Below are 11,357 nucleotides of genomic sequence, written 5' to 3'. Positions count from 1 at the left end.
GAAAGAAAAAAGCGAAAATCCACTGACGACGTTAACGTCCTATTTATAAACGGGTAAATTCGGTTTGTGGTGGTATATCAGAGGTCACCACGAAGGAGATTGCACTATTTAGTTTAGATAGACAAACCAATCATTTCGCCACGAATCATTAAATTTCACAATATCTCAAAAACTGTTTGTTTTATAATAGTGAGAGGACTGTATAAACACAAACTGTAATATAATTCAAATCTTTATTATGAAAAAAATATAATTAAATGCAATTTTAAATGCCTTGACAGACAATTTTAGCACCATCTTGCATTAAGTGTGGCCAATGAAAGTAATGACCAAAGATGCGACAATGTTGTACAGAAGAATCACAAACCATGATATTTTCATAACATTGTAAGTTAATCTATACAGAGAAAAAGCAATTATATTTTGTTAAAAAAAACTAAATAAAATAATGTACAATACACTCACAACGCAGTAATCGATTGAGCAGCGAAATATACGTATATTGATGAAATATTAAGACATTATTTTTATTTTGGTAAAGTACCTTACTCCTTGATAGATTCAAAATAATATATATGTTAACAAATACTGAAATAACAAGTATTTTTATTTCAAGGGAAGAGTATTTTTTTCTTGATTTCACGTTTCCTACAAATTTTCTGTCCTAAGATTTGTTCACACCATTAACAATTGACCTGCTTGAATTCATTTTAAAATTTCATCCTAGCCAAACCCATAAAATTTAAACGCAGCCTTAGGAATATATCAGATAAAGACCTTAGACGAGTCGTGCGGTTCTTACAGTACAACTTCGTTACATATGGAGGAAATTCTATAAGGTACTCTGATCAGTACATTAAAGTTCGAAAATAAGCTAAATTAAATGTACTTGTACTAAAATTTATGAAGACACGTCTTCGTCTTTTAAATAATAAATATGATCAAATTCCCTGGCAAGACGTATTCAATTTTGGGCGATTTAACTATGAACGTCAGAGAATAAATGTAAATTTACATACTGATATCTTGTATATGATTAACTGTGACTAAAATTTGATGATCAATCAAACGGTATTTTCAACAGGGTTATCATAATGTAAGCAGGATACATGTATTTGCTTCGTCTATGTAACCTACCCAATCTTTAAAATATAGCCTGCTTTGTCTTTTTTAAAATAAAACTATGTTGGTACATTCTCTAAAAGTAAACATCAGCAATTTTCAACGAATAATCTTCTAGGAAGCAATATTGGCATTGAGCATACTAACACATAATTTTCATATTAATTGACATGCACCGATTTTAGCAGGTGGTACACTATACAAGTCTTAAGTTTTTAAGATCATTCGTTGATAATGATACGATGATGAAGCTAATAATGCTTTTCTCCTTATATCAGAATGTGACGACTCTATTCGCTACACTGCTCCATCGGATCAAATTGATACAAGGAAGATAACGTAAACGTATAGAAGGGTCTGAAAAATTCCCAACGATGTTTGAACTGTCAAATTTGCGAAGCAGGTTTTTCGTCGTTCCCTCCGCGGGACTCGAATTCGTACTGCTGTGACATCTATGGCAACACCACCTGCACAAAGTCCAGCGCCCTAGACCACTCGGCCTAGTGATGTTCATTGGCCTTAAATATACATTTCGTGATGCTCTTCGTACACTTTGAACTGAATTGCTGAACAACGAAAGACTAATGATGTTTCTGAAAACGCTGCTGTTGTTTCAAATTTTAATGAAATATCCGGAAAGGCAGTTGTTTGCATCACATACATGAATACATGAACATCACATGTTCATGACAAGCTAATTGGAAATGGTTAGTATTTTAAGGCAAATTATATCTTCGGACAAGTTGTGATTCGAATCCTCATCATTGAGGTTTCATCTTCAGCAATAACTTGCTCTACAGGTGATGGTGGGGATTTATTGTTTTGTTCAGTTGCGTCATGGGATTCTCCACTTTCATAAACGCCGAGGTCAGACTTAGCACGTGACAAAGCCGATAGAGGAACCTCCGGTAATCTCTGGCGAATTAGTCCAGCTGTTTTAGGTTTTGTATTGTCAGTAATTCCACTACTTAATATTTTCGTTTTTGATTTTTCTAGCAAAACTCGCCCTGCAAAAAAAGATATAAAAGCTGTTTGTCACGGTAAAAACATATTGTAATTTTTTTTCGCTCTCTTAGTATGAATAAAACAACTTTAGGTCGAATGTTTTATTCTAGCATCAGACAAAGAGTTAGAGAACGACATAAATGTAACCTACTGCTGAATATTCTTTTCTATGCCAGTGCATCATGTAGTCGTTGACTTATAATTATTTTGAAATGTGAATCAAAGGAAAGGAACTTGAAAAATAAAATTAAAAAAAAAAAACTGTAAATCAAATCATCACACTTCCGTGGAAACTTTCATGGCGGAGAAACTTTTGTTTTACTTGAATCTTAAACGTACGAATTGGGATCCAGTCGATCCCGAATTTTACAAATGTGTATTGGAATTATGAATTACCCTACTACAATTTGTGAATTACAATTTTTACTAGGACAAATTTAGGTGCCGTGATATGTACGTGTATTGGCAGAACCCAAATCCTAATAATTTTCTTTTATATATAAGATCTGTAATAATACTTGACATTTCAGTCAACCAACTTTGAAACGTTCGGAAACACTCAATTACCTCTACCAACAACTTTTGCTGAGCGAATGTCATCCAATGTGAGCATTGCTTCTCTAGGAGTCAAATGCTTCTGGGTCGATATGGAGCTTGCATATACAGTTTTACTCCTTGATAGTGTCAGTGTTGCACCTTTAACCAGCTTCTGGCGCGTCTGTCCAGTCAACCCCCATAGTTCTTCCGGAAATGGATCACTTAGGAAAGCAGATATACGATCATGATCGTCAGACAATTTTGGTTCCACAGCTCCACGTAAGGAGTATCTGTATGGTGTTCGCAGTGATTCAGGCCGCGGTATAGCTGGTGAGGTCCTCGGCACAAACATTTCTCTTTCTGTCACTGGAACAATGTCAGTGTCAGTTTTTGCTCTTCCTCCAAGTGAGGTATTTGGAGGAGGTGGGGGTGTTTCCACACTGACAATAGCAGTAGCACTTTTCAAATGAGGCGCTCTATCATGAACATTTTTCTTTATGATTGGAATATTTTTTGGAACGTCGGGAGTTTCATGGCTGACTACACCATTCGAAGACCATTCGTATACTTCATGCCTCGGATAACAAGAAAGCATAAAATCTGATGCTTGATGGTTTTTGTCCGAAGTTTTAGTTTTGTATTGTTGTGATACAACATTTCGGGGTCCTTTCCGCCTCAAAATTACATTTTCACCTTGTTTTGAAAGAGTCAACGGCTTGCTCTTTGCATTTTTTAAAAACTGTAAATAGTTTTTATACGATGAAGGTTTAAAGTCCTGATTAGAAAGTCCTTTATCTACTGAATCTTTCACAAATCCATTAGATCTAGGAATCGACACATCTTTTCCTGTAAATGTTAACGGAAATGTCGTAAAAGTATGACTTTTCTTCGCAGGAATACTTGGATCCATACCCAATCCTATTAAATGAAGTCCGGCTTCAAATCGTTTATGAATTAAATGATAAGTTGCAGCTATTGAGTTTACTTTTCTTTCATGGAGCGAGTGTATAATGTCACTCTCACGAAAGTTGAACATTTTGGTCATATAGTTCATGACAGCACTTTGTGGAACAAGAGGCATTAGCTGCGAAACGACTGGGTACCTTTGTACCGGAAGTTCGTGACTGTCCAATAACCATGGATGTTGCAGAAGAATATCCATCTTTATTCTTTTGCGATCGTCCACTGTTAACAAGCGAGTAATTATATCCACACATTCTGCAGAAAACAAATATGGAATGTATTTCTAACTTTAGTATATACTGGAATCAACAAATTCTATATACATTCCCAAAGAATACACTAAATCCCAATGAAAGTCATGTTTATTTCTGAAATGTCTACTTGTTAAATTCAAGATGGCGTTTTTTGTTGAAGTTTATCATTTGAAGTCCTTTACTAAAAAAAGTTCGGAGGCACACCGAAGCCAAAATCAATTATAATGTTTGGCCTGTGAATAATGAATGTATTCAACGATCAACAACAGTCCCTTGGCTTATATAAACCGACAATGTTAAACACACAATTCCACTGTATTGTTATAAAATATTGATGAATATTTACACGGAGCATGGGGATATGGCTTTCCCATTGTGATCGGTTCATGAATTGTGCAAAATCATTCTCTGCAAACAATACTCTTTAAATATTTAATTTATATATCACAATTGTTCCTTATCATGTTATTAACATAAAAATCCGATGAATTAACCATTGACCTGACTCGTGTTCCGGATATTTAAAGCAATCAGTGCTTCGGTAAGAGATAAAGTTTCACAGTATCAATTGTGACCGCTCGTCTTGTAAACCTTACCAGTTTAATATCCTGTAATTGAACACATTGCAATTTACTATATATACTCTGTAATTTTATCTATCAATGCATTGATTATCCTTCATCATTAGACGGAGGACCCAATGCAAAGCATTGATTGAAAAGAAAATAGCTATGTCTCTCAATTCTAAATGCTTCGGTAAAGAATGTCCCCCGTAAATAGTGCTGAAGCCACTTAACATGAAATCATTTCGTTAGATAAAATATCAGTAACAATAGAACTTAGAGCTATTGATGCAAGTCAGAATAGGACTAAATCAAAGATCGCAGATACTCACAATAATACACATTTAACATAATAGAAAGTTATCGACTTCAACTCCTTGAGATTCCTTCACGAAGGTGATATGTGAGAAGACAATGAAAACGAACTTAATCTCTTCCTGAAATTTACTGGTATTGATTTCTATTAAAAGTAGAATCCTACATTCCTTAGAATACCATTTGTCTTGTAAATTAATAATACTTAAGTACTCAATAAACGTGATAATGTTGGATTAAACTTAATATTCGAAGTTAATTAAGAAATATTTAAAGCCACAATAGGGAAACATACAACTATATTCAGGGGGGATCCAGACACTTCAAGGGGTACCAGCTGGGGTTCCTTAGAAAAAATGCTAGGAAATTATTAACCATTTTTTTTTGTTAATTTAACACATAAAAAATGACAAATTTTCCATTAAAAAGGAGAGGCGCGAATAACCTGCACCACCGGCATTCTTTGTGGTTTAATTTATTCACTTGAGTGTACAATAAAGTTTATTTAGTTTTCTTAAATATATGTTAAAGTCGGTCTTTCGTTAAATGAATTAAAAATATAAATATCATAATAATAACAATTGACTAGATTAACTAAGTGTATATATATAATCAGACCGAATATACACGTAATACTTGTAGTAAAATACCGTGGGATAATCCTTCAGGAATATCACAACCCTTCAATAGTAGACTGTGTAATTGGGCAAGGTTGTCTGGCGAATCTGGAATGAATGGCAAGGCACCGACCAGCATGGCGTACAAACATACACCTCTAAAAAAATAATGATTTATGCAAAACGTTTTGTTCAGTAAGTCAACTTTAAAACCCTGTTGTCACTGTCCACATTTTGGCTGTTTGAAACGCATTTTAAATTAGTGATATCGAATTCATTTCGAATTGACATAGTTTGCAATTGTCATCTAAAAATAAACCCGTCTTCCCGATTATGTGTTATAGCTATCAGCTATATCATGTAGTATAAAATACTTAGAACTTGTGTCTCTAAGGTGTTTTCTCATCATACAGAATTCTTTGTTACTGGTATCAAATGTATTTACACCTTCTGAACAAACACAAAGAGAAAAAGAAGGATATTAAAATAGATAATGTGATTACTTGGTGGTATTACCCTGAAAGCAACCCTTACAATTGCTTGCAATTCATTATTTGTATTTATGCACTATCTTAATTATGTTTAATTCTAGTTTTTGTTCAGTCATTCAAATTCATTTGCTATATCAAATCGATGCCTCTTACTTGTCTATTTCGGATCAGTTTCCACTATTTCTGCATATTTTACTATAATTACATCATGGTACTTTGTTGGGTTGATTTCCCACTTGAAGTGTGAATTCTTTTTGATGGTACCTCTTTGTGACTCGTGTCGGGGGACCGCATTATTGGCGCTAGACTATTATATACCGGATTACACTTACTTGCAATATGACGGATGTTGTTGGTTGAACAGGACATGCTTACCCTTCCAGAGCACCGGATGTCACTCCCGTTTTTTTTTCTTTTTTTTTCTTTTTTTTTTGTGGAATTTATTACTATATTGCTAGTATTTTAGTTTTTGTGTGATGTCTTCTTTAACTTATTTTCAGTTTTTATTTGTAATCTATTTATTCGGTTCGCTACATTGTCTACGTACGTATAGATCATCTTTCTTTTCTGTTTTCACTTGGCCATGCATTTCTTTATCGATGTATTTAAATTGTCCCGTTGTTCACGCTTCTGTATATATTTTATTTTGCCGATATCCGTTACCCCATTGTACATGTATTTTGTCATCTGTGGTACGTGTTATTTGTTTTCAAATTATAACCTAATATAGTAGGTGTTCGGTTAGCTTATAAATTGTGTCTATTAAAACTATTCGTGGTTAAGTATTCGGGTTCATCTTCCGTAAGTACATGTACACAGTTAAATTTGTACTTGAATTACGTGACCTTTAAAACGCCTCTTTATAAGAAAATTACAGCAATTAAAACAAAAACTTATGTTGATGTTTGCAAGAATATTTTCATTTTCTACGAAAGCATTAGACGTGGCGGTACGTGCTTCCGATTCAACACTGTTTAAACTGACACAGGCGAATATTTAAGGAGAAGGAAATAATTAAAAAACAAACAATAACGCCAACAATACACTAATGTTTCTTTTATTACATGTACATGTCCATCAAACCTATTTAGTTTCTCCAAAAAGCTTTATCAAACTCATTTTTAACATATATGTCTGTGTATGTTATAGAAAAATAAAATAAGACAGCAATTATGAAAATATTATGACCAACTTTTCTACTATACTTACATGCTCCAAATGTCAACAGCAGGACCATACTTCTGGTTACTGAATATCTCCGGGGCGGTATATGCTGGAGAACCACACTGTGTGATCAGGGAGGAGTCACCACAAAACACATTACTTAATCCAAAATCTACAAACAAGATTAAAAATGTAAAAAGATACAACTGTATTCAAAGGGTTGTTGTCGATGCATTTATAGTATATTTCAATGCGAAAAATAACTAAAATGGTTCTTGTGAGCTGTATGTTAATCTTTTATATTCAGATTACTTTCTAATTATATATACATGTACATGTATGCCTTATGAGAAGGATGAGAAGCCTTTTTTTCACCAGTGTACCATTACAATTCATCAATTGATTTCACATGAAGCCGTGGATGAATGGGTATTGTATAAGAGTCCCATAATAATACTAATCCATCAATGCTAGAAGATAACAGATAAGCTGGACAGAGTATGGAGGAACAGAAATTCAACATATTAACTTGAAGGAGTGAGAATAGTACATGTTGCCATGATGAAAACCCGAATTTTTCCTGAACAAAATATTACAAAGGCGCACAATAGTGTGTGATTAGTTGTGGATACTATATGGGACCCTCAAACAGATTAATTGACTGGTCAATCAATCAATCGATTCAATCGATTACCCTATTGACACTTCTTTTATTACTACAAAATAGAACAAGTTTGCCACGTCGTGGCGCTGTACAAGGAGAAGTATATTAACCACGCAAAACCCTTCAAATTGAATCACCTATTCATGCACGTTTGCAACCATCTGAATTTATGCACGTTTTCATCTATTGAACGGCTTATTTAAAGGGGCTGCGCTTACTTACAAAGGTATAACGAGACATATAGAAGATTCATCTATATCCCAAACTTTTCTAGGGGCGTTAAAATAATTGAAATATCTTATAAAAGAGAAATCGATGCCAGCTTAAATAACCACAACGCCTACTGTTCGTAATACCCGCTTCCATTTCACAACTCCGATGTTGAACAAATGTTTGTAAAAGAGCGAATGACATTTTACGCTTTTATGGGTTTTTAAAAAAACAGTCTGTCTATATAAATACAGGTAACATATCAATAAAAACATTTTTTTTTGTTATCAGAGTATTTTCGTTCCGATAGATTAAATCTAATTATTTGCTCATAATATTTAAAAAAAAACAGAGCGATTTCAACACATTTCAGACGACATAACATGTTTTAGGAGATATTTATCAGTGCCTTCCATCACGTTGTCGGTACGTTTACTAATAACTTTGCTTTATCTGTCATTGATCCTTTACTTGGTTTGGGGATGTGAACAACGATGGAGGTTTCAACGTCCTTGACTACTCTTACGAGTCTTCCACGGACAGGGTTAGGAATTATTGACAACGATGGGGTATTTAACGTCCTTGGCTACTATAGAGACTTACACGGACGGTAGGGATATGAACATACATTTAGTGTGTTTTCAAAATAGGAGTCATTAAAGCATATAAAGATTATTATGTTCACTCATCCTTATACTAAATCTGAATTAGACCAACATGTAAATGCATCACGAAGTAAAAAAGTCAATAAAACAGAAATTACCGACATAATCTTCAACACAATGACAGACTGTCACACCAGTGTTCGTTCTACTTACTTTAATTAGATGTAATTATTTACAATTCAAGGCATGCCATTTTAGGAGGTAGACCTATGGTAAGGGAAATTACTCTTGAAATCATTGATATGTTTGTATCATATTCAATTTCACCGAAGACTTTCCAGCTTTCATTTGAAAAAGTATGAAATCAATCCAAGTTACTTTGATACTTACCGACACAAATCACTTACACTTCTAATTCAGAAACAGTAACAGACCATATACATGTAAGTAGTAACAGATTGTCCGTCAGATAAAATTTATTTTAAAAAATTGTATTTGCAAGCGCAATCGTTCTTTATTTGGTTGACTTAAGTACGTTTTCCTCTAAAATACAGATCTGTATACATTAAATTAAAGGACTGTAGAAGAGACGTAAAATACGGTATATGTTGACCGAAAAGCATCATTTGTTCGGGTTTTTCGGGCACCTCGTATCACCTCTATCATAGGCAGTGTCTGAATTTTATATGGATTGGTACGAAGTTTACGGTCATACGGTTGACCTATTTTATCGAGATGACATCGCAATATTATTTCAGGTCAGGTGTTAATAGAACTGATAACAATATTTAATGCTTTGTATGTCCTAGGTAATCAAATATAATAGATAATACTTAAAAATTTAAAATTCAGAGGATTTTTTTTATCAAAACATATTTCCATAGTTTCTTTTTAAATATTTATTGATGCATATATATGCCCTAATCACTGTTACAGCATTTCACATTTTAAGGGAAGAAAAGTTAAAAAATAACCTTAAAACCAGTCACAAAAATACTAGCTATTAAAGGTAACACTGAGGTCGTTTTTCATATTTACAAAATGCAAGCCATTTTAGCAAGATTTTCAAAGGGACGTCACCTACCAACACCCGACAACCTGGTTGGCGGTCTCATTTGGGAACGGAAGAATAGTAAACATTTTTCTTTGAAACTTAAGTAAACCAGTGTGCCGGGTTGGAAGGTTACTTAATTTTGCTCAAAATTAAAAAAAAAAAACGAAGTCAAAGTCGGGAATATGAAAAAGGTCTATTTCATTGACTGGAAAATTACACCAATAGTCACATTTAACAGTTGTTAAAGGCTACAGAGATAAGGTCTTACATGTACTAGGCCATTACTGCAAAGAGATAAGGTCATGCATTTTCAAGGATGCAAACTAAAAAAAATATTATACTTCGCTATGGCTAAATACGGAAGTCAATTAGTGTCAGGTGGAGATTTGTTTCTAATGAGGTAACTGGTTATATCTACTTAGCGAACTAGTTATATCCACCTAGCTAACTGGATATATCCACTAAACTAACAGGATATATCCAACTACTAACTGGTTATATTGACTTAGCTCCCTGGTTACATGTACATGTGTATATCTAACTACTAACTGGTTATTTCGACATAGGTAACTGGTCATATCGTTTTAGCTAACTGGCTATATCTTACTAATAACTTGATATGTCCACTTAGCTAACTGGTTATATCCAACTACTAACTGGTTATATCCAACTACTAACTGGTTATGCACATCTAAATGGTTATATCGACACAGCTAACTGGTTATATCGTCTTAGCTAACTGGTTATATCCACTAAGCTAAGTGGATATAACCAGTTATTAGTTGCATGTAACCAGTTAGCTAAGTGAATATATCCAGTTAACTAAGTGGATATAACCAATTAGCTTAGTGGATATAACCAGTTAGCTTAGTGGATATCACCAGTTAACTTTGTCGATATAACCAGTCAGTAGTTGGATATAACCAGTAAGCTAAGTGGATGTAACTAGTTATCTAAGTCGTTATAACCAGTTAGCTCATTAAAAAAGAAGACATTCGTCTTTATACGTTTCTATTAAAAATTGTAGTAATAAGTATTTATACAAGTTTTTATGCCAAACTGTATGTGCGAGTATGTGTGATTAATATCGTAATAAATTAATTCAAATCTCATTTTTTTCTTTGTCTAATCCTCCACATGGGGCGATGGTTGTGGTTAGGAAATTCCAATCGAGTTGTCGAATTTAATGATTTGTTAAACGGGATAAAAAACGCAAATCAAAGTCTAGTATTTAGAATACAAACTTTTATGTACTGTGGTTCAATGAGTTAAGAATACATAAAAATTGATTTCTGAAAATAAAATTTAATTAAAATATTATGTAAGAAGTGATACAGCAATATTCTTGCATATCAATTTCAGGTGTTAAACACGTACTTAGTGAGAATATTATGGTATACAAACTTTTACAAACATGACTATCTTACACTTTTTTTATTGATGCTAAGATGATATACAATATGGTCCATGATTTTATTACGAAAAAAACAAACACAATTTATAGGAAATCGCAGACACATAAATTTTCGAAGTTAATGGCAAAGTCCGTTGTGTTTCTCGTGTAATTAATGTAGTGTTAACGGAAATTCACATTGCATGATTCGAATCAAAATTTAAATAAGAGGCTGCAAAATGATATTACGTGACAAAACTCTTGAAACGAACTAAAAAGTTTGCAAATACAAAATAAAAATGATAAAATGAAAATACAAATTGGTACTCCTGTAATCGGTAATGACGAACTCCTATTCGAAATATTAAATCACTGTAAGAATGATAAAATGGATAAGTAT

At 33.4% G+C, this 11,357-nt stretch overlaps 1 protein-coding gene across 1 annotated transcript in view; it reads right to left on the bottom strand.

Annotated features, from left to right (window-relative positions):
• Window positions 1–219: 219 nt before the first annotated feature.
• LOC148614874 (uncharacterized) overlaps window positions 220–11,357 on the bottom strand; it is a 51,135-nt gene continuing 39,997 nt past the window's right edge. The window contains exons 6-9 of the mRNA XM_088589353.1: window positions 7,077–7,203; window positions 5,410–5,534; window positions 2,695–3,882; window positions 220–2,129 (exon numbers count right to left, since the gene is read on the bottom strand). Coding sequence (XP_088445479.1) covers window positions 1,849–2,129; window positions 2,695–3,882; window positions 5,410–5,534; window positions 7,077–7,203 — 1,721 coding nt within the window. The 3' untranslated portion in view covers window positions 220–1,848. The remainder of the gene's footprint in view (window positions 2,130–2,694; window positions 3,883–5,409; window positions 5,535–7,076; window positions 7,204–11,357) is intronic.

This window comes from Perna viridis, chromosome 6, assembly GCF_037379345.1.
Source record: "Perna viridis isolate PV_CMFRI_1.1 ecotype Kerala chromosome 6, ASM3737934v1, whole genome shotgun sequence".
Classification (NCBI taxonomy): domain Eukaryota; kingdom Metazoa; phylum Mollusca; class Bivalvia; order Mytilida; family Mytilidae; genus Perna; species Perna viridis.
The sequence above is the reverse complement of the archived record's forward strand: the minus strand, read 5'-3'. Positions and strand labels throughout refer to the sequence as shown.